The 22,958-nt window shown below is 47.4% G+C and overlaps 2 protein-coding genes across 2 annotated transcripts; both read right to left on the bottom strand.

The window, feature by feature from the left end:
• Positions 1 to 127: 127 nt before the first annotated feature.
• CDC20 (cell division cycle 20) lies at positions 128 to 4,065 on the bottom strand. The gene is made up of 11 exons (XM_063106245.1): positions 4,020 to 4,065; positions 3,648 to 3,871; positions 3,389 to 3,537; positions 3,205 to 3,301; positions 2,940 to 3,068; positions 2,645 to 2,841; positions 2,439 to 2,533; positions 2,057 to 2,285; positions 1,771 to 1,896; positions 713 to 830; positions 128 to 352 (listed from the first exon to the last, which is right to left on the bottom strand). The coding sequence occupies exons 2-11, from the start codon at positions 3,826 to 3,828 to the stop codon at positions 174 to 176; spliced, it is 1,500 nt and encodes a 499-aa protein (XP_062962315.1). The 5' UTR covers positions 3,829 to 3,871; positions 4,020 to 4,065; the 3' UTR covers positions 128 to 173.
• A 5,083-nt stretch (positions 4,066 to 9,148) lies between these two features.
• On the bottom strand, positions 9,149 to 22,101 carry MPL (MPL proto-oncogene, thrombopoietin receptor). The gene is made up of 12 exons (XM_063106283.1): positions 22,023 to 22,101; positions 21,746 to 21,878; positions 21,246 to 21,424; positions 20,465 to 20,763; positions 19,903 to 20,065; positions 19,433 to 19,559; positions 14,819 to 15,003; positions 14,524 to 14,666; positions 12,487 to 12,646; positions 12,170 to 12,266; positions 9,712 to 9,799; positions 9,149 to 9,512 (listed from the first exon to the last, which is right to left on the bottom strand). Exons 1-12 carry the CDS (start codon positions 22,099 to 22,101, stop codon positions 9,210 to 9,212), a joined length of 1,956 nt encoding a protein of 651 aa, XP_062962353.1. The 3' UTR covers positions 9,149 to 9,209.
• Between the last annotated feature and the right edge of the window lie 857 nt (positions 22,102 to 22,958).

Genomic DNA, 22,958 nt, shown 5'->3' with positions numbered 1-22,958 from the left:
AGCCCTGTGTACAAACAGGAGGGATGGTCAGTGCTCCCACAGGGACATTTCTAGCTCTCTGATTGCAGTAGCAGGGAGCCCCTGAGAAGGCTACTGGGACATAGGGCATGCAAGAAGAAAGGGAGATATAACTTTATTAGAAAAATAAAAAACAACTGAGGTCATGGGGGTCCTCAACGGATGCCTTGGTGGATGAGGCTGCTTTTGGCTGCACTGGCCTTCTCCCGCTCCCGCCGCCGCGCAGGGTCCAACTCAAAGCAGCGCCATAGCCTCAGGGTCTCATCTGCTGCTGCTGATGCCACTGTGGCTCCATCTGGGCTCATGGTCAGACTCAGGACCCGGGCTGTGTGACCTGGGGCAAGTGAGAGCAGTACATATGAATGTATAGATGCCCAGGGTCCTCCAATTTTGATGGTCACTTACCTTTTTTCGATTTTATTTTTTGTAACAACTTTATTGAGATATAATTCATATACCATAAAATTCATCCTTTTAAAATGTATAATTTAGTGGTTTTTAATAATATTCACAAAGTTATACAACCATTACAACTATATAATTCCAAAACATTTTCATTAACTCCCCATTACCCTCAGCCCTGGCAACCATTAATCTGTTTGGTCTCTCTGGACTTTATTCTGGACATTTCACATAAGTGGAGTCATACAATATGCAGCCTTGTGTGTCTGGCTTCTTTAACTTAGCCACCTACCTTTGAGCTCAGCCACCTTGGCCATGGTTGGGTATTTCCAAATAACCAGCTGGTTCTGGGCAAAACCATGGCCTGAGATGAGTTCCTTGTAGTGGGGAGACCAGAGGATGGAGCACACCTGTGGAGAGGGGATGGTGTGGGCATGATGTACAGCCAAGCCTACTCAAATCAGAATTGAGCTCATTGTAGCGTTAGGCACACTGCCAGGGTGCCACAGACTCAGACATGAATGATCACAGTCATTACAAAAGCCCTTTGAGAGACAATTATTATCCATTTTACAGATGATCAATCAAAAAGAAGTTCAGCAAATTGCCTAAGATCACATGCAAGTTAAGTTAGTAGGTGGTGGAGCCAGAGTTTGTGGTGGAGCCAGAGTTTGAACGCAGGCCATTCGGCTTTAGAGCTCACGTCTAGAATGAAGGCTACATGTGGCAGGAGTGGAAAGAGAGGAAGCTGGAGTGGCTGCAGGGAGGCCCACCACCAAGAGCCTCAAATATCATTCTAATAGTTTTGGATTACATGCTGTAGGTGATGGGGCGCCATTACAGGTTTAAGGAGGACAGTAAGAGACCACTGAGATCACGGTGTAGAGGACAGATTGAAGGAGATAACAGAATGCTTGGAGACCAGTGAGGAAGCCATTGTAGTGGGCCTCCACTGGGAAGAGGGATGAGGCTGAAGGGAGAGGACAGATGTGAATGATATTCTGAGGTAAAACTGATAGATCCTAGTGAGGAGGATGAAAGATTCTAGGAGCAGGTTCTGCCATTCTGAAGCAATATAAAAGGAGAAGGACGAACCCATTTCAGGGAGGCAAGGGGAAGTGAAAAGTTTAATTTGGGTCATATTAAGGTGGTGGTGCCTATAGGACAAAGGATTGGAGATAAGGCACAAACTGTTGCAAATGGATCTCATGAGTGAGAGCTGAGTTAGAAGTTAGGAATCATCAGCATACAGAGTTGGTAAGGCCAATGGAGTGGATATGGTTGCCCAGGAAGATTACACAGAGTAAGAACACATCTAGGAGTGAAAAGCTGGGAGAGGTAAAAGACTACCTGGGAATAGGCATCCACGGCACTCAGACAGGCCCCAGAACAGACGTTCCAGATGCGAATGTGTCGATCGCTGGTGCCCCCTCCTGTTGCCAGGACGTTGGACTGCCAGGGACACCAAGCTACAGCCTAGGTAGGATAAAGATAGAGTCAGCAGGTACTAGAGCAAGACAAGGAGCTATAGGGATCACAGATTAATCCAGTCCAATTCCACCATCCCATCTCTCCTTCATAGTCCCCAGGTTACAGATGAGGATCTACAGACGCCTCAGCCCAATCCCATTCTCACCTTGACCGCTCCTTGATGCTGGGTGAATGTTTGCAGGGGAACCCAACCACCTTCTCCAGGAGCACTAGGCCACACATTGACCAAGTTATCATTGCCACCACTGGCCAAATGTCGTCCATCTGGGGCCCAGCACAGCCCACAAACTTCTTGGCTGTGGCCACTTAGTGTGGCCACATGGTGTTCTGCTACCCGAACATCATGGTGGTGGATGTGGCCAGAGCGTGAGCCACTAAGGGAGGGAAGGAGGGAAGAAGGGAATTGGTATCTGTGGCAGCGTCAAACAAGTAAGCCAGAGCTGCTTCAGTTCAGGGGTGTATAGACAGGGAAGCGGGGGGCAGAAAAATCAGATTGATTTTGCCAGAGACTGGCAAGAACCACTGACCTGGACAGGATATAGCTGTTCCAACTTAGGGAGCCCACTCGGGCAGAGTGGCTGGTCATGTTTCGAAGCCGTTTCTGCTGTTGCACATCCCATAGCTAGGAAGAGAAGACCTCTAGGATCAGAGATTGGGGCTTGGCATTAACATCCTCAGCTGAGCAAGCTCCCTGGGTCTGGTCACGATAAAGCAGTGCAGGGACAAGTCTCACCTGCACCTCAGCATTGCTGGTGCCTACAGCTAGGTAGTTGCCCTCTTTAATCCAGGCTACAGAGGATACATAGTCCCCAGGCTGTTCCATTTGCAGCAGCTGCAGGATGTCGCCAGAGCCTGCACTCCACAAGTACACACTGTTGTCCAGTGCCACAGCCAGTACATTCCCAGAGCTCCAATCCACAAGGTTCAGGTCTGCCAGAGGTAGAAAGGGAAGACCATGAGCTTCCTGACTTGCCTGGTACCCAGGTCCTCTTTCTCCATCCATGGGGCACAGATAAGGCTGCACTTACAGTAATCATTTCGGATTTCAGGAGCATCCAGAATGCGGTCTGGCAGGGAAGGAATGTAACGGCAGGTCTTCCGGCTGGAGCCAGGCGTGGCCTTCTGGCTATACAGTACTTTCAGTCTGTTCTGGTAACCTGTGGCAACAGAGTGGGTCTAAATGCTGGGACAACTGACACCTCCCTTGCCCTCAGTCTTAGGTGGGAAGAGCAGAGAAACATCTCCCATAAGCCCTGGGGATAGACATATTTCTCCAAGAACTTCAGGTCTTACCCTCTGGGGCATTCTGTGGTTTTCCACTGAGCCGAAGGATCTTGGCTTCCTCCACATCAAAACCGTTCAGGTTCAAAGCCCAGGCTTTCTGATGTTCCTAGCATATAAGGGTGGTGGTGAGGCAGGATGGTATTATCCAAAGAACACAGTCTGGTGCCATACCTCGAGTCCCTCTGGGACATACCTTCTTGGTGGGTGTCTGGCTGTTGTCAGGCTGGTTTTCCTTGCTCAGGAGGAAGCTGGCCACCTCCATCTGGGAAGCACTGCGATGGGGGATATAGCGGTCACCGCCAGGTTTGCTAGGAGTAGTCTGAACCTTAGAACAGGATTTGCCTGGGGCGGGGAGAGAGAAGCCAGTCTGACCAGGCGCCCGAAGGAGGAAGCATTAAGGTAGCTTTCAGCTACTCCCTCTCCCTCCCCTTGTCCTGCCGCACTGCACTGACCAGGAGTTCTGCCCGGGGTCCTGCCGGCACTGTGGGATCGGTTGGCGGCCCGCATGGGCGAGGGGGCCGGCCCCGCGGCTTCCTTGGCTTTGCGCTGCCAGCGCGCAGGGGGTGCATTGGGGATGGGTGCATCCAGCTGAAGCAGCGAGTGCAGGTCACTCTCGAACACGAACTGAGCCATGGGAGAGCCTGGAGGAGTCCCTGGAGTTGGCGCCCGCTGGGCCCTGGAGGAAGAGAGGCGACCGTGCTCAGGGGACGGCGCGGGGCTCCTTCGCTCCTGGTCGGCCACACAATCAGGGTCACCCTCGGCTGCAACCCCTCCTGGCCTAGCACCCCCAGACCCCCACCTCGGCTCAGCCCAGGGGCTCTCACCGGGCGTTCGCGAGCAGGTTCCAATCCCGGACAGGCTTCACCACGCCTGACCCACGCCCCTTAAACTCTCCGCTCCGAGCACTCATTGGCTGCTTCAAAACCCAACCGTCGCAACCGACGCCCTAGCCCATTGGCCTCGACGGCAGAGGGGGCGGGTATTCCGGGGCAAGTCACAGATCTCACGAGAGTGCAGCCGTGGCGCGTGATTTGAAGGCAGAGAGATGCTTCAAGCCGGTCTCAGGGAATCGGTGTCTGAAAGCAAGAGGGGCGGGGCGGGACGCCTGGGGTCGGAACCCGCGCTGCCTCCGCGTTCCTGGACACTTTCATTTCTCAGTGTCCCGTCTCCCGCCTCCTGTTCAGGGTCGGGCTCCAGTTGCTGGAGGGTCGGAGAGCCTGAGGAAGTTCACATTTAAAGCCTGCATGTGGGTCGTATTTGCGATACGTACGCGCAGAACTCGGTGTAGTGACCCAAAGTACTGCAGCAGTTCAGAGAAGGGACAGGAGAGCCGGCAGGCGGCAGCGCGGGGCAAGGGGACGGAGTTGAAGCTGAGGAGCAGGAAGACGGCCAGAGCTAGTTAGGGTACATCCCTATTTGCTTGGCGCCTGGTAGGAATCCTGCTAGGAAGGAAGTAACACGTGTTTGTTTTGTTTGTTGTTTTACAAACAGGGAAAATGAGGCTGAAAGAGGAGAAGTGAATTCCTTAATGTCGAGAAAAAGGATCAAGATTCCAACCTGCCTAACTGGAAGATAACGTTAGACGTCCCTATCGGAGAAATTGGTGGCTTACTTCCCATGGGGCTTTAGAGGTGTCAGGAATCTTAGAGATCCATTAGTCTAACCTGTGCATGATGCACCCTCCCCATACCCATATTTTACACATGGAGAAACCGAGGCCCAGGGAAAGGATTTGCCCAAGGTCATACAAAGAAAGTGGTAAGAATCCTGGTCCGAAGCCCGTTCAATCCAGTGCTCTAATAATGACTTGAATAAATTGTGTGAATGTGCTCAGAGGTGAAGCAGCAATAACAGAAATAATGAGTACCATTTAAAATAGTTTGCATACATTGAGTTCAATTATTAATCCCATAAAGCAGATACTCTTATCTTCATTTTACAGAAAAAGAAACTGAGTCAGAATGAGGATAGAAATTTGCCCCAAAGCACATAGCCAGTAATAAGTAGAGGAGCCAGGATTCAAACTCTGACTAACCCCTGCCATCCTAACAATATATTATACTGTTTCAGAAAGAGGCTGGAAAAATCAGATTTTCAATCATTAGCCTGAGAACAACTATGATGATGAGAGAGAAATATCTGGGGCTCTTGGCTCAAACTTAGTATTATTATTTTTGACTTTGAAGCATTCATGTTCTCTATTTCCTTCCTTCCGTCCGTCCCTCCGTCCATCCATCCGTCTGTCCGTCTGTCGCATTTGCGCTCTCTCTCTCCCCCCTCCCGCCACCCGCCCCGTGAGTTCGGGGATGAAACCCTTGACCTTGGTGTTATCAGCACCACGCTCTAACCAACTGAGTAACCGGCCAGCCTATGTTCTCTATTTGCAATTACCTTGGAAAACAGGGAGTTGGATGTCTTAGGTTAGAAGAGCTAAGGAGTGGGCTGGCCCGTGGCTCACTCGGTAGAGTGTGGTGTTGATAACACCAAGGCCACGGGTTCGGATCCTATATAGGGATGGCCGGTTTGCTCACTGGCTGAGCGTGGTGCTGACAACACCAAGCCAAGGGTTGAGATCCCCTCACCGGTCATCTTTAAAAAAAAAAAAAAAAAAAAAAAGAAGAGCTAAGGCGTTTGGACTTTATCTGCTAGGAATTGTGGAACCAGTGAGAGTTTAACAAAACATATCTGGGGTGGAGAACATGGCCAGCAATTTGCAATTTCTGGACTAAAGGTAACTGTACGGAAGGATAAGGGTACAATCTCAGGGAAGTTGTACATTTAAAAATAAAGAGAATGAAGGAAGCCAGTGGAGATTAAACAGACATGGACCTTAAAGTGAGAGGAATTCTAAATATGATGTGAAATTGTCAAGTAGAATAATGACAGAAAAGGTCAGATTTGGCCAGTGAGAAACAAATCATTGGTGACTTTTGAGAGAGCAGGCTCAGAAAAATGGGTGCTCCAGGTCCATTTGGAAGGGGTTGCAAAGAATGGGATAGAATGTGGGGCCAGCAAGCATAGGCTTCTTGGGTAGCCCATCCTGTCATCTCCTCTTTATCAGTTTGCTAGGGATGCCATAACAAAGTACCACAACCTGGGTGGCCTAAATAATAGAAATGTATTGTTCTCATAGTTCTGGAGGCTAGAAGTCCCAGATCAAGGTGTCACCTGGATTGGTTTCTTCTGTGGGCTGTGAGAATGTCTTCCATCCTCTACCCTACCTTCTGATGGTTTTCCAGCAAACTTTGGTGTTCCTTGGCTTGTAGAAGTATGACCTAGGGGCCGGCCCGTGGCTCACTCGGTAGAGTGTGGTGCTGATAACACCAAGGCCCCGGGTTCGGATCCCATATACGGATGGCCGGTTCGCTCACTGGCTGAGTGTGGTGCTGACAACACCAAGTCAAGGGTTAAGATCCCCTTACCGGTCATCTTTAAAAAAAAAAAAAAAAAAAGAAGTATGACCTAGGTCTCTTCACTTGGCTTTCTTCCTATGTGTATCTGTGTCCAAGTTTCCCTTTTTGTAAGAACATCAATCATTGGATTATGGCCTGCTATGGTCTGAATGGGCCCCAAGCTCATGTTGGAGCTTGATTCCCAATATGGTGTTTGAAAGGTATGACCTTTAAGAGGTGATTGGGTCATGAAGACTCTGCCTTCATGAATGGATGAATTTATTCATGGATTAATGGGTTAATGGTTTAACGGGTTATTAGGGAATGGACCGGTGGCTTTGTAAGGAGAGTAAGTGAGCATGTAAAGACACTCTTGCCATTCTCACCATGTGATAAACTGCATCATCTAGGGACTCTGCAGAGAGTTCCTACCAAGAAGAAGGCTGTATACCGTTGTGTCCCTGGACCTTGGACTTCCCAGCCTCCAAAACTTTCTTAAAATAAATTTGGTTTCCTTATAAACTACCTAGTTTTGGGCTGGCTGGTTAGCTCAGTTGGTTAGAGCACAGTGTTATAATACCAAGGGTTTGGATCCCCATACCAGCCAGCCACCAAAAAAAAAAAAAAGAATAAAAAATAAATAATAATAAAAGACACTCTATAACCATATATAATGATCTCACCTAAAAATAAAATAAAATAAATTACTCGGTTTCAGGTATTTTGTTATAAGCAACAGAAAACTAATATATGGCCCATGACCTCATCTTAACTAATTACATCTGCAATGATCCTATTTCTAAATAAGGTCACATTTGAAGTACTGGGGGTTGAGACTTCAACTTCTGAATTTTGAGGGTAAGGGGGGACACAATTCAATCCATAATATCCTCCCATTGGTGGAACCCAAATAGAAACCAGAGCCCAAGGGAATCCATTGATGCAGGCCATATGACTCAGCCTTGCAGAGCACAGGGCAAGGTGGAGACGGATGGAGAGTGGGTCTGGATGGGTAATAGATGACATCCAGTATACCCACTTTCCATAACTCCTTTTCCCAGCCATGTAAAAGGCTCTGATTCTACTCCTAGGGACCCAAGACTAGGGTGGGAGGAATATGAGCTTGAGTTATTTATTTCCCTGGCTCCCTCCCTTCCATGTCCCCACATGTTTGCTATATCCCTCTACCAATACCCACAACTCCTGCCAGGCAGCCCTCTTTTATAGCTACTCTCCCCTTACCCCCTAAGGCCTCAGGGTGGTGCCTGTTGTTGTTAGCCCCAGGGGAGTGTACTGTTCCTTGATGGTTTTCCCAAATCTTGTCCACATCTTTGTAAATATGTCATTTATTAAACTGTCATGAAATTACCCAGTTTGAGTGTGCCATCTATTCCTGCCAAGACTCTGACTGATACAGTATGTATGTTTGGAGCCAGAAAAAAAATTTTTTTTAGAGGGCCGGCTGGTTAGCTCTATTGGTTAGGACATGGTTCAGATAACACCAAGGTCCAGGGTTTGATCCCTGTACTGGCCAGCTGCCAAAAAACAAACAAATGAACACATTTAGCACATTTACTGCTGCATATGAATGATTTAGAGGATGAGGGAAGTTAGCATGGGATTAAGGTAACATTGTCCAGAAAGATTTCATCCATTTAGAAAACATTTATTGAAGGCCTACATCATGCACTGTACTACTCTAATGTGCTGGGGAAAAAGACAAATCATGGCCCTTGCCCTCAAGCTCACAATCTAGTAGCAAGAGACAGGCAAGTAAACAGTTACTTGCATAAAGCATCACAGGTGCTGTAGTAGAAGTCTGAGCTGGAGATAAGAACTTTGGAATGGTCAAGATATAGTAAAGGCAATGAGAATAGATGAGAATGGAGACTGTGATAAGAACGGAATCTTGAGGGACTGCAATAATTAAGGAGTAAAAGAAATGCCAGAATAAGAGATGTGGCACTGTCTTAGGCACTGTGCTTTACTTAGATTTTTTCACTTATTCCTCTTCACAACTCTGTGAGGTACCGTTATTCCCTATTTTATAGACGAGAAAACTAAGGCTTGAAGACATTAAGTTATTTGCTCCAGGTTACACAGCTCCCAAGTGTGAAAGAGGAACTGAACCCAGCTCTGACTCCAGAGTTTACCCTCTTTACTGTTTCAGAGAGGCAGGAGCAGGGCCCCGAGAGAAGATAATGTTATGGAAGTCAAAGTTGGAGAGCATTTAAAGGAGAGATGAATACTCAATCATGACAAATGCCACAGAGAGATCAAATAAATTGATGATGAATAAGATCGGAGGTGAACTTTGCCTGGGAATTTCATTAGGAAAGTGGTAATAGGGGAACTAATTGACATAGCCTGAAGAGTAAATGGGAAGTGGAGAAGTAGACTTCCTTCCAAGGAGATGGCATTAAAGAGGAGAGAGAAAGATGGTAAAAGAGGCTCATTTGACTAAATGAGCCTGCCTATAGAGAAAGGCTCCTGGATTTACGTCAGCAGCAGTATGCTAAGATCACTGCTATGAAGCCCAACTATGAGGGTACAGAGGGGGATGGAGGTGAGGTCTGAAGGTGTTTGTGTTGGGGGGTAAAGTAGGGAGGTTCCCAGAGAGGTCTAGAGGGTTTGGATCTGTCCAGGGTACAGGGCGTGAGGAGCCTGATCTCGGGGCTGCTGCCAACAGCTTAATGGTAGGTAGGAATGGTTGGCAATGTGGGTGGTACAGTAGGATGCTGATTCAGCCATGTGTGGGCACACAGACAGGGGCATACTCCCCAGGAAAGAAGGCTGCAATCCTCGGTAGTCCATCTGGGCCTGGGAGGAACACAGGGGCAAGGGAGTCCTCTCTGAGGGCTTGGGTAGGATTTCAAGGAGGCTGGGTTCCACTTCTTCATAGGTATCTGAGACTGTGGCCTTAGGCTGGGAGAGAAAGGAAAAAGGAGCTGGATTAGAATAGATTCTGTGGGAGGAGGGGATTGTGTGGGAAGGAGAACTGGGCAGGAGTAGTACCGTGGATGGTATGCTGGTAGGCAAGGACCTTGAGCAAGTTGTGTTGTGGGGGCAAGGACTCAGCCCCAAGCCACAGTGGTGGTGGGACAGGGAAGGGAAGTGCACTCACCGGACTCAGGGCTGCAGTATCCCTAAGGTACTGGCCCAGGACCCGGTGCAGGTCTGGAAGTGAAGGCCACAGGGCATGTCTCAGTCTCCTGGGGAGAAGGAACAGAAGGAGACTGAGTCATGGGAGTGAGCTGGAAGGGATGATGAGAGCACTGAGGCAGGGCAGCGGGGGAGGAAGTAAGGAGGGAGAGTAAAGCTTGGAGAAATAAGAGCATAGTCAAGGCAATACATTAGGGTAGAGGATTACATGTGACAAGAAAACCTCAGGTGGGGAGGGAAGTCGTGGTGGGCAGGTTCCACAAAGGGTGGTGCAGAGTTGCTCAAATATTCCTTCTTCAGGGCCTTACTCTTTCTGCTCTCTCTGCCTGGAACACTCAGTTCATTCCCTCACTTCATTTAGGTCTCTGCTCAAATGTCATCCTGACAAAGAGGCCTTCTCTGACTACCCTACCTAAAATGGTACCACTTCCCTACCCCTTCACTATCTATCTCCTGCTCTGCTTTGTTTTTCTTTTCTTTCTTTCTTTCTTTTTGGGGGAGGGCTGTCCAGTACAGGAATTGAACCCCAGACCTTGGTGTTATCAGCACCACATTCTAGCCAACTGAGCTATCCAGCCAGCCTGTTTTTCCTTATAGCACCTGACTTTATTGAATGAGCAGTCTTCAAAAATTTCATGGAAAGTGGAATTAAAAGATAATATGAATCTTTCCATTAACTTTTTGGAGTGCCTTCATATATCATATTGTTATATATATATTTGTTTCTGCCTGTCTATTTCACTGGAATGTAAGCTCTACAAAAGCAGAAAGCTTGTCTGTTTGTTCATTCCTGTATCTCCAGGGTATAGAATACTATCTGGCCCATAGTTGGTGCTCAAGAAATTAGTTGAATGAATGAATGAAGAGAACAAGCGGAGCTTATTAATAAGTTACTGGGGATGGTGGTCTATCTGGGAAAAGTACAGATTAAGGTGTGTTGGGAAAACCTCTGATTCTTTAGCTTCATATTTCCATGTGGAAGGACTTTATCTGAACATTTCAGGCCTCTTCTCTGACCTCATTCATATGTCTCCAGGGGAGCAGGAGTGACATCTTGTAAATTGGGGAAAAGGCACTGAGCATGACTGGCTCAGAAGCACCACCTCTTTCTTGTCCCCCAACTTTTTGTGGGATCTGGCTACTTGCAGAGATGTTACATTCCATTCTGCTCACACATATAGGCAGATTAAAAGTTCAAAGACAGACATGTTCAGAAATGGGAGCCTACAAAAGCATCATCTAACCCAGCCGAGGACCATCAAAAGACACTTCCTGGAGGAGCTGACTTCTAAGTCTTCAAGAATCAGTAGATGTTACTAGTTGAAGGACTGAGGTGGGATGGATTCTATCCTTCAGCCTTCTCTTTCCACATAAATGAGTCATTCATTAATAACATTTATTTAAGGGCCTGCTATTTGGCAGGCACTATGCTGAGGATTTAAAGATGACCAAGTAAGGTATAATCAGGAAGATATACTCCTATAAAGAAATAAATGCACAAGGTCAAGGGCTCAGATCTTCATACTGGCCAGCCGCCAAAAAAAAAAAAAAAAAAAAAAAAGAAAAGAAAAAGAAAAAAGAAAAAGAAATAAATGCCATCAAACACTATTGGTACTGTATTAGGGCACAAAAGAGTGGCTCACGGGGGACAGTCAGGAAAGGTTTCTTAAGAGTTGGTGAAGAAAGTTATGTAAAGATGAATGGGTATTAGTCAGCTAGGGAGGATATTCCAGGCAGAGGGGACATTATGTGCAAAGGCACAGAGAAGTAAAACCATCTGACCTGTGGAGGAAATTGCCAACAGTTTGGCAAGGCTGATGCACAAGGCAGAAAAGGGTAGAAGTGCTGGAGGGGGCCAGATTTTGCAGAGCCTCGCTTGTCATTCTAAGAAGTCTGGACTCTACCCTGGGGAGCTATTAAAGGGATTTGAGGAGGGGAATGATAGGTTCATGTGTGGATTCTAGAAAGATAATTCTGGTTGGATGTGTGAGGCTAGATTGGAGAGGAGAGGCTCTGTTTCAGTGAGTCAGGGAGTGTCTGTAGAGCTAGAGAAAGGGGGTCATTGTTTGAGCTAGGTTTAGGAGATGGAATAACCAGACCTGATGACTGACTGGATGGGGGTGGAGGTGGGGAGGGAGGCGCCTAAGTCTTCTGGCTTGGGTGAAGGGGGGACAGCAGCCTTGTTACTGAGATGAGTAGCCAGGAGATGGGGCTGTTTGAGGTGTCCAGTATAGTGGGCATGCTAGAGTGTAAAGAGCCCGTGCCATTCCCAGAGACGTGCAGGAAGCGGCTGAAGCCACAGGTGGGGACATGCGGTGGTCCGGAGAGCGGGTGTAATAGAGTGACCCTAGGATGCTGGTTTAGACGCCTCCGGCCCCGCCCGGCCCACGGCCCAGGCTCCCGCCTGGAGGGGGCGGTACCTGTAGTGCGCAGGAAACTGCCACCTCAGCAGGAGCAGGCCCAGGAGGGCGCTGAGGCCCAGCACCAAGAGCAGAGCGGTCACCAAGGAGATCCAGGCTAGGGGACAAAAACGGTCAGACCTCGGCTGACCTTGGCCAGAGCCCTGCCCCCACATCCAACCACCCCATCCCGACCCTGCCCTGGCTCCGCCCCTTGTCGCCCCTGGGCACTGCACACATCAGCTCGCCGCAGACGGGTGCGCTCAGAGCCCCGCCCCTCGCCCGGCACCCCGCCCCTCGCGCAGCCGCAGTGCCGCTCTGCCACAGCCGGCCCTCACCGGTCTCGGAGGCGGTCTCCACCTTCGCTGGGTCGGACCAGGCGCTCCAGGGGCCTTGCAAGGTGGGGCCGTTGAGCCTGGCGCGCAGCTGTAAACGGTAGCGAGACCGCGGGCGCAGCTCCAGGGTCCCTCCCAGGGCCCCGAGCGGCGGCTCCAGCACCTGCGCAGAGAAGAAGAGTGCGGTGGCTGGGTGTCTGGGCGTCTGGGCCTCGAGAGCCCGGCATCTGCTTGACCGAAGTCTTGGAGCTTAGGATTCCCGGGCGATCGGGAATCCCCACCAAGAGCCTCACCGGCAGAAACAAGCAGGATAGAGCTCGCTGACGGGACCTCGCACGGCCGCACAGACCCCAGCTTCACAGAGAGCCGCGCGTCCTGACACGCGTCCCTTCGGCAGAGAGCCCGGTACACGTGCCCACAGTCGGCGACACGCGGAGGCCTTGCCTGGCGCTCTCACTACCGCTCCAGGTCGGGCGATGGAGACCCCGAGACACGTTCAAATACGCAGAGCCACACGGACCAGGCCACGAGTAATACGCATGCCACAGAGGGTGTCAGACTTGTGCTAGGTGCATCGTGCATACAAGCAGGGAGACTGAGCGAACATTTATGAACTGCTTGTGATGTGCCAAACATTGGGCTAGCACTGGGGGAAAAGATAAACAAAACACGGTCTCTCGAGTGTCTAACGAAAGAGACATCCAAACAAGTAAATACAGTAATTACAACAATTAATTAGTGCAAGACACCATAGGAGCACCAAGAAGCATTTAATGCTGCCTAAACTCCTTGGCTGGGGGTTACAGCGTAGTTAGTGTGCTAGCAGCATGGATAGGAAAGGCTGCGTGGTCAAACATGAGGCTAAGGCAGTCCTAGAAGGCATTTGAGGACTATTAGTGCCTTTTTGTACTCAACTTACTTGTTGATATCTAGGGGAAGGGATAAGGGGAAAGGCAGAGGAATCGGGGATGATTCCAGGCTTGGGTACTGGGTAAGTGGTGGTGCCATTGTCAGAAAGAGGGAACAGAGGAGAAGTAAGTTTGAGGAAGAGATATGGTGTGGTTCCTTTCATAAAGTTCAACAACAGCCAAAACGATTCAATGGTAATATCAGGATAGTGTTTACCTTGTGTGTGTGTGTGACTGTAGGGTGCAAAGAGAGCTTCTTGAGTGCTGGAAATAATTTATATCTTGATCATGGTAATGGTTACATAAGTGTATACACATGTACAAATTAATTGTGTATTAAGATTTGTACACTTTATTATATGTAAGTTATATCTCAATAAAAATGTAGAATAAATTTGGGGAGGAAGAAGAGTTCAGTTTTGCATACATTGAGTGTGAAATGTCCAGCGGTGAGAGGGTTTTGTTAGAGCTGTCTGGTAAGAAGTTGTATATACATGTGGTAAATAAGAATAAAAGTAGACAAAGAAACTAATATTTAACTAATGTAAATTGGGTATCTTCTATAGGCTAGGCAGTATGGCATTTATATTTAGTTTTTACTATAACTCTGTAAGGTAGATATCTTTATCCCCATTTCACCAATGAGGAAACAGAGACTGCAGAAGTTTAGGTAATTTGCCTGTGGCTTGTAAGTTCCTTTCCATATGGGGGTTGGAATGGTAAAATTGAGATCATAAATATAAAGAATAGTCATTAAAACCATGGAGTTGAAGAACTCACCTAGGGAGAACAAATATATTTATCTAAAGAAAAGAGCCTAGGATGGAACTCTAGAAAGCACAACATATTATAGAAAGGTGGAAGAGGAAAAGCCAGGAAAGGAGAGTGAGATAGTCCAGTGAGGTAGGAAGAAAATCAGGGGAGACATATCCCAAAGGCACAGGGAAGAAAAACTTTTAAGTGGGAGTAGGCAGCATAGTCAGATGCCCAAGAGAGATTACAGTACCAGTTGAATCAGATAAACAGAGATACACAAGCCCAAACATGGATACATGGACACCTTCACTCCTAAGGTGAACCTCAGGAATACCTTGTGTGGTGAGGTTTGTGGGCATTTGTCACTTGACCATACCTTCCAGTCCTGATGACCTTCTCCTGTGTAACGGAGCTGATAGCAGGTCTCTTGGGTGGCCCAGGATGATGGGTGCTGCCATTCCAATTCCAGCTGCCCACTGGAGATCTCCCTCCAGTGCAAGTTTGGGGTAGGGATGAGCACTACAGGGATGTCAGCAAGGACTGGCTTGAGCCCTTCTGTGCATGAGGCATCATGCCACCAGGGCCATGGGTCAGAAGTTGGGGATCCTGGGCATAGGGTCAGATTGGGAGGGGGTGGGAACTGTGGGAGGAATGGAGAAGAAAGTTCTTACCAGCCTGGTGGATCCAGAAAGGGGAGCCCAAGTAGCTGTGAACAACACCTTGGGCTGAGGTCACCTCCACAAGGATGTGAATAATACTGTCATTTTGTGACTTGAACTGGCAGCGAGAGAACTGGAGGGTCTGTAATCCTGGATTTGGTTTCTTCTCCTCTTCACACTTCTCCCAGATGGGGTCCCTAAGAACCAGTCCCATAGAGCCATTGAATCAGGCCTGCCCCAGAGACTAATCCCAATACTCCCCATCCCACAGGAACTATGGTTTGCATGGATTATAATCTAACTCCTCCCCTGGATGGGCCTCCAGGGCTTTCCCTGTGGCTTCATGTCTTGATGTTTTGTTCTCTGAAGTCTGCATCGGTGTCCCACCTCTTCCCCTCAAGAAAAGAGCTGGCATGATATGTGAAAATAGCACAGGCTGTAGAGCTTGGGTCTTGATTTACTGGTGTATAATTTTGGGCCAATTACTTGATTTCTCTCTGCTATAGTTTCCTTCCATTTGTAAAATAGGTTAATGATACCTACCTCACAGGATTGTTTCAAAGCTTAAAGAGGCTTCATCTTTCTGGAGGAAAAAAATCCTTATGTTTTTAATTTGTTCTCATACAGCAGCCTTCTTACTCACCCCTACATGGTATTTTGCTATTAGATTATTACAGCCTAACTGGCATTTCTGCCTCCATTTTCACCACTGCCTTCAATTTGTTCTCCATATAGCTACCAAAATTTGCTTCTAAAAACGTTAATCTGGGGCCGGCCCGTGGCTCACTCGGGAGAGTGCGGTGCTAATAACACCAAGGCCCCGGGTTCGGATCCCATATACGGATGGCCGGTTCACTCACTGGGTGAGCGTGGTGCTGACAACACCAAGTCAAGGGTTAAGATCCCCTTACCGGTCATCTTTTTTTTAAAAAAAAAAAAAAAGAAAAAAAAAAAACAAAAAAAACGTTAATCTGATGATGTCCAGAATATATCACCAATCTATTTTGATCTTTACCACTGTCACATTAGATGAAACCACCATTATCTCTTGCCTGGATTAAGACAAATTTTTAACTGGTGATCCTGCTTCTGCTCTTATTTATAATTTCACAGAGAAATGTATCTTTTAAAAATGTAAATCATATCATGTCTCTCTTCTGCTTAAATCCCATCAATGGTTCCTCATCCCACTTTGGAATAAAATCCAAACTTTATGCCAGGGCCTACAGGACTTTGTATGATGTGGTTCCTCCTTACCTTGTCATTCCCATCTCCTGTGATTCTGAAGGCAGCTTATCACCTTTTATCCACAGGGGCCTTCTTTCTGTCTCACAAATATGCCACGTGCACTGTCTTTGCGCTTCACCTTTGCCTTGGATTGCTCTGACTCTAGGTCTTTATGTGACTCATTCCTTCTTGCCTCTTAGATTTCACTCACCTATCACCTCTCTGATGTGGCTTTTTCTGACCACTCAGTCTAAATTAGCACCTCTGCCCCTTAGTCTCTATCATGTAACTTTGTTCTTTTATTTCTTTACTTGTCTCCCCTTTCCCCTGCCCCCAACTAAAATGTATGCCCCCCAAATGCTGAAACCTTTTCTGTTTTATTTGTCATTCTTTCCCCAGTGCCTGGAACATAGTTACCCTCAATAATTTTTTTTTAAATTTATTTTTTGAATTGAAACATAATTGTTATACATATTTATGGGGTAGAGAGTTGACTATCAGTATTTGTGTACAGTATGTGATGATGAAATCAATATCATTTGCATGTTCATCATTAGAAATCATAATTATTCTTTGTGTCCCTTACCCAATCACTCCCTCACCTGCTTCCCCTCCATAACCTCAATAATATTGTTTATTGAACAACTGGATCTTGTCTCCCTCCTGATTATAACCCCTAAGTGGCTTGCCATCACTAAAATTATTTATCATGTTATGTTTACCCATTTATTCAACAAATAATTGATACTACGTGCAAGCCATTGTGCTAGGCCCTATGAGTTACATAGAAGAATAATCTTCAAGGAGCTCTCATTTCAGGGGGAGAGACAGAAGAACTTGATATTTTTCTGTGATGTGCATAGGCTGGCTTGGGAGCATCAAGGAGGAACATCTAACCCAGACTGGGAGTGTCAGGGAACACTTCCTGGATAAGGCAGTGTTTAGACTGAGTCTTGGACTATAAATAGGATAGGCAAAGGGAATAAACTGGCGTCCCAGGCACATGCTTGTGCACAGATAAGAGAGTGTGGTGCTTTGGGGAAAATTCTAAGTGGTGCAGAATGGTTTTGGCATAGAGGGCCTGGTGGTAAATGGTAAATGTGAGATTGCAGATGATATCATGTATGGTCTTGTGCCCTTTCTAAGGAGCTTAAACTTCTAGTAATTATGGAGGCATTTAAGGACTTTTTGTTGTTGTCTTTTTCGTGACCGGCACTCAGCCAGTGAGTGCACTGGCCATTCCTATATAGGATCCGAACCCGGGGCGGGAGCATCGCTGCGCTCCCAGAGCAGCACTCTCCCGAGTGCGCCACGGGCTCGGCCCCATTTAAGGATTTTAAAGAGGGAAGTGTCATAATTAGCTTTGTATTTTAGGAAGTTCACTCAAACTGCAGTTTATAGAAAGGATTTGTGAGGGGGAACTAGAAGCAGAGAAATCCATTAGGATGCTATTGTGGTTTTTCATGTGCAAGGTGATAAGGGTCTGAAAATAGGGTAGTGGCAGTGGGGATAGAGGGAATGAGATGATTCAAGAGATATTGAGGAGGTGGAAATGATAAGGCTGTTTCTAACGGGAGAGGAGGGTATAGGAATGGGAGAAGTCCAGGGGGATTTCTATTTTTTAGGCCTGGAAAACTGAGCTGATGATTAGATGGAGGACAATAAGAGGAAGAGCAGGGCTGGGTAGAGGAAATGGTGACTTCACTTTTGCCACCCTTTAATTCATTCATTCTATACTATGGCTATCTGTGCAGTTGTTTAAAAGAATGAGCTACATCTTTTGTAATGATCTCCAAGATATATTTTTAGGTAAAAAGGAGAATTCACAAATTATGTATAATGTGATCCAATTTATATTAGAAAATTAAGTATTGTACATTGACATATGTAAATACATAGAACAACTGGAAGAATACATTAAAGCTGTTAATAGTTTTTTTTCTATTATTCATTCATTCAGAATTTTTTTACTGAGCACTTACTATGTTCCAGGCACTGTGATAGGTGAGAATATATTGGTGAGTAAAAACAGACATTGACTTTGCCCTCATGGATCATGTATTGTCAAGATCAGCCTTTTTCTTTTTTTTTTTTTAAAGATGACCTGTAAGGGCATCTTAACCCTTGACTTGGTGCTGTCAGCACCACACTCTTCCAAGTGAGCTAACCGGCCATCCCTGTATAGGGATCCGAACCCCTGGCCTTGGTGTTATCAGCACACACTCTCCCAAGTGAGCCACAGGCTGGCTCAAGATCAGCCTTTTTCAACTGGAGTTCTGAGAGAGAATTTTATTGACAACCAAATAACCACATAAAGTGTAAATGTAAATGTAGCTATGATAAGTACTTAAGAAGGAGAGAGGTACATGATATAATAAAAATGTATAATGGTGCTATTGGATCTAATAAGGAAGGTCAGGGGAGGGTTCCCTGAGGAACTGAAACATGAGTTGAGTTCTGAAGGATAAGTAGAAGTTAAGTAAAGACAAGAGAGCTGGGAAAACAGTACGTGCAAAGACCTAGAGGCAGGAGGGAATATGGCAGATATAAGGAAACCAAAGAAAGCTGGTGCTGGAACAGAGAGCAAAGGGCGGTATCGCATAAGGTGAAGCTGAAGGCATAGGTAGGTGCTGAGTCTTCTAGAACTTTTTAAGTCCATGATAGAGTTCTTTTCTTTATCTAAGATCAGTGGGAAGCTATTGAAGATTTTTAAGCAGGGAGTGTTTTGTTCATTTCTGCACTCTTAAAAGATCACTCCAGCTCCTACGTGAATGATAATTTGGATTCAGGAGGTGATCACTTACTAGGTCTTTTCAGTAGCCCACGTGAGCGATGATGATGGGTTGCGCAAGGTAAGGGCAGTGATAGACAAAGTGGACAGATTTTAGAGATAATTAATAGGTAAAATCCACAAAACTTGGTTATAGATTGGATGTAAAGAGGGTGAAGGATTGGTGAAGGGTCTGGTGGAAGTCCTTGAAGGCCAGGCTAGGTTTTGCATGGATTTGATAAATAACAGGAAATTGCAGTACTTATCTGAGTAGGGGAAGGCTGGGCAAAGTTAAAGTTTCACAAACTTCATGCAAAGTTTGAGCATGATAAAGGTTACTCTCTCAGCAGCCAGGGGATAAACTGGAGGTGAATGAGACTATAGGCTGTTGCAGTGGTCCAGGTGACATGATGAAGGGCGAACTAAACCAAGGCATTTCTGGTGGGAATGGAGAGAGGTTGAGAAGATAAAACACCCATTGGAGGAGGAGAAGATAGATAATAGAGCATGGAGGCTGCTTGGTTTTGGGACAAGGGAGGAGAGTGAAAAGGCCAAGAACATCTCTTCCTTTCTGCAAGATTGTGCCTGTCTCGCATGACATAAAACTCAATCAGCATTTTGACTCTCACCTGTCTCTGGGGCAGCACCGTGCCCTGCTGTGGTAGAAGAAGCCTTGGGAGCTAGCATGGTTCTGTTTCTGCCACTGACAGGTAACATTCTTCAAGTCCAGGGTAAAGCATTGCAATCCAATTGCCACTGAGGTCAAAGAGGTAAGTCCCATCAGGGCCCATGTGTTCCTACTCTGTAGGGTATCTAGATTATTTTTACACGCATAACTTAGAACATTTACTCCTATTCTCTCTTCTCTCTGTGAATATAGTTTATCCTGCCCAATGTCAAGTTTAAGGTCATCAGGAAGGACCCTGCTTCTCATAGCCTCCATATCTAGCCAAGCCTCCCTAGAGGTTTTTTTTTTTTTTTTTTTTTTGTGGCTATCTGGTACAGGGATCTGAATCCATGACCTTAGTATTATAAAGCTGTGCTCCCTAGAGATCTCTTTTAAAAATCTCTTCATCTCCCCATTTCTTTGTTGACTTACCTGCATCCCTAGGCAGGTCTGTAGTCACAGGGAAGGACCAGGATCCCCAGGAGCCACGAAGGGAGACCCCATCAGGTTGGCTACGCAGCTGGAGCCAGTAGGAGTTGCCAGGCTGGAGCCCTGAGATGAGGCAGCTACCACCCATCACCGTCAGAGATGGAGCCTTGGGAGAAAAACCCCAGCCTCAGAATCTAGGCCTGCCTCTCAGCCAAGACAGCCTCCATCCCTTATTTTGAAGCTCCACAGCAACCCTGTGTAGAGGAGCTAAGCTCCTTACTGGATCAACAAGCACGCAGACTGTGGGACAGGTTGGTGGGTTTCACGTGGTATTCAGGGCTTTTTAGGGAAATGGTCATTAATTTGGAGGCCTGAAAGCCCTCAATTTTATCAGTGAGAATAACCCAAAGTAGGTGAACCCTAAGTAGACATAGCTCCTAAGGGCTAACAGAGCCTATGCTAACTCCCCAAGGATCAACCCAGTCTGGAATCCAGAAAGCATGGCCTGTCCTTTCCTGGGGCAAAAATGGGGGTAGGGATGTGGAGCAGAAGAAGGCCAAAATACTTCTCTAGTTGGGAAGGTCTGCTTTGCTCCATCCTGTTGAGGCACTGTGTGGTGAATACATGGAGGCTGGTCCAGAGTAGGGGCTGAGTTTGACCTCCGTAGAGCGGGGCAGCAGGTTTCTGTGGAGATCAGCTGCATGACTGTGGGACCAGTGGAGTTCTCGGGATCCTTGGGGCCATAGCGGAGTTCGTACCTCAGGAAATCACTGATTTCAGGAGCTGGGGCCTCCCAGCTGAACTGAAGTTCCCCTGGCTGGCTGCCACCTTTGGCCTTGATGATATTGGGAGGAGCTGGTAGTCCTGAGGGCAAGACAGGACACGTTAGAACTCTCTGAGTGCATAGTCTGTGGTTCAACCCATGAATGGTAGAGAGTGGTGCTGGAGGCTGAATTGGGGACAGCCTATGGTTCAAAAAGATCACAGACCATCATTCTTCTGGAGGGCACACTGGGAAGGCCTCTTATCCTGTTTTCTTTTCCTCATGAGAACAGTGACCTCCTTACAGTATATGGTTTGTTAGACTCAGTGCTCCTCGAAAGCAGGGATCTCTTTTCATGTCTTTATCCTCATCAGTGGGAGGACCAGGGCATCCCTGTTGTAAAATGACTTGTGGGATAAGTCTAGCTCTGGATGCCAAGGTTAGGAGAAATGATACTGGGGACTCGAGGTGCCTCTGGAGGGACACCTATGCTGTCCTGAAAAAGCACAGATGAGTCTGATTCTTGGAGCTGGACTGGGGGAAGCAAATAAAGGGGGCAAGGTGACAGGAGGAAAGCCCTTACCCACACTGTCCACAAAGAGCACTCGCTGAGTCTGAGTCTGGTTCAGGAACACATTCTTCACCCAGAGGTGCAGTGGAAAGAAGAGGCGTACTTCATCCTGGGCTGGAAACTGGCACACATATCGGGTTCCGAAGGGGGGCATGCTCTGGGAGCTCAGGGGGCAGGCACGGGGCTTCTCCCTGTTGGCATAGGAGAGGTCCTACCTACACGACCACCATGCTCAGCCCTGAAGACCCAGGTCTGGGCCCATGCCCAACTTGTTTCCGATACTGCCATTTTTCCTCTCCCTGCTTGGGATAGGTGGGATTAGGGTTACATAGGGGCTTGAACTGGGGCCCACATACATCCAAAGCACCTCTGTTTATAAAGTAGTGACTTAGAGCATGTATTTGGAGGAGTCCTCTAATAGAGCCAAAGACAGGGAAGCTACTAGAGTGGGACTTACCTGAGCTAAGTACAGGGACAGATATATGGGGAGTAGGATACAGCCCAGCACCTACCCCGAGTAGGCGTAGAGCAGCTGGTAGGTCCCATTGGGTTCTGCCTCTTCCTCATCCCAGAAGCAAGTGAGGTCTTCAAATGTTCGGGAGAAACAGTTCAGGGTCTCTGAGTCTGAGGCCAGCAAGGAGACATCTGAGGAACAGCTGGTGCATTGGGCTCTGGGTCTTCCCATGCGTGTTTATGGACAAGAGTAGGGGACCAACAGGACCTACTACATCCCCTCCCAGGACTCCCTCTTCCTGGGCATAGGTGATCTCCACCCTTTATACACCTCACCTTGGCTGGTGACTTGTGCCAGGTATTGGGGGGCCAGGAGGAAGCAGGAGATGACCATGAAGAGGGCCCAGGAGGGCATCTTCTCCGGCACTGTGTGCCTGCCTTAGCCCATCCTCCCTTCAGGAAGCCGGGCCCCAATCCCCTCCCAGGCCAGCCCCTCAGGTTCCTGTCAGATACAGCCCCACGTCCTGTCCCTGTCCCTGCCCCTCTGGGGCCCATCCAGACCACACTGGGGCCAGGGGCCAGAGGAGGGGGAGTGGGCAGGAGGGTAGGAGGAATTTGAAAGAGAAGACATAGGCCTTTTGGTGGGAGGGAGATGGGGGTTATATATTTGACTGAGCACCAAAAGGAGAATAAGCCTCCGTGTGTGTCTATGTTAGCTGTTATAGAAGGGTACAATCTCATAAAGAATAGCGACCTGTACTGACCACTCACTACGCTGCCAAGTGTTAAGCGCTTTATATCTATTGACTCAGACAATCCTCACAATAGTCTTATTTCCCTTATAGACATGACGAAACTGAGGTGCAGAGAAGTTCAAGATTTTCCCAAGGTCCTATTACTTGTTAAGAGGTAAAGCTCGGGAGGCCAACCCTCAGAACCCACGCCCTTAACGACCATGCCATGCTCTTGGAAGGTGTGACCTGCCGAGGAACGTCTGCTTCACAATCATGGCAAAATGGTGGGGATTTCCACTTTCACAGGGTTCATGACTCTATGCATAAATAACATATTTTCTTTTTTTTTTTTTTTTTTTTTTTTTTAAGATGACCGGTAAGGGGATCTTAACCCTTGACTTGGTGCTGTCAGCACCACACTCAGCCAGTGAGCGAACCGGCCATCCGTATATGGGAACCGAACCCGGGGCCTTGGTGTTATCAGCACCGCACTCTACCGAGTGAGCCACGGGCCGGCCCAAATAACATATTTTCCATG

The sequence above is a fragment of the Cynocephalus volans genome, chromosome 8, assembly GCF_027409185.1.
Source record: "Cynocephalus volans isolate mCynVol1 chromosome 8, mCynVol1.pri, whole genome shotgun sequence".
Taxonomy (NCBI): domain Eukaryota; kingdom Metazoa; phylum Chordata; class Mammalia; order Dermoptera; family Cynocephalidae; genus Cynocephalus; species Cynocephalus volans.
The sequence above is the reverse complement of the archived record's forward strand: the minus strand, read 5'-3'. Positions and strand labels throughout refer to the sequence as shown.

Bases quoted from the DNA above. Each gene is read 5' to 3' on its own strand.
- MPL (XM_063106283.1), bottom strand. From the start codon at position 22,101: ATGCCCTCCTGGGCCCTCTTCATGGTCATCTCCTGCTTCCTCCTGGCC. The intron at 20,764-21,245 runs GTAAGGGCTTTC...TCTTGCCCTCAG, and splicing joins GCTCTTTGTGGACAGTGTGG to GACTACCAGCTCCTCCCAAT. The intron at 19,560-19,902 runs GTAAGTCAACAA...CTTTGACCTCAG, and splicing joins AGACCTGCCTAGGGATGCAG to TGGCAATTGGATTGCAATGC.
- CDC20 (XM_063106245.1), bottom strand. From the start codon at position 3,828: ATGGCTCAGTTCGTGTTCGAGAGTGACCTGCACTCGCTGCTTCAGCTG. The intron at 2,534-2,644 runs GTGAGACTTGTC...TTCTCTTCCTAG, and splicing joins CCAGCAATGCTGAGGTGCAG to CTATGGGATGTGCAACAGCA. The intron at 2,286-2,438 runs GTCAGTGGTTCT...TCCCTCCCTTAG, and splicing joins AACAGCTATATCCTGTCCAG to TGGCTCACGCTCTGGCCACA.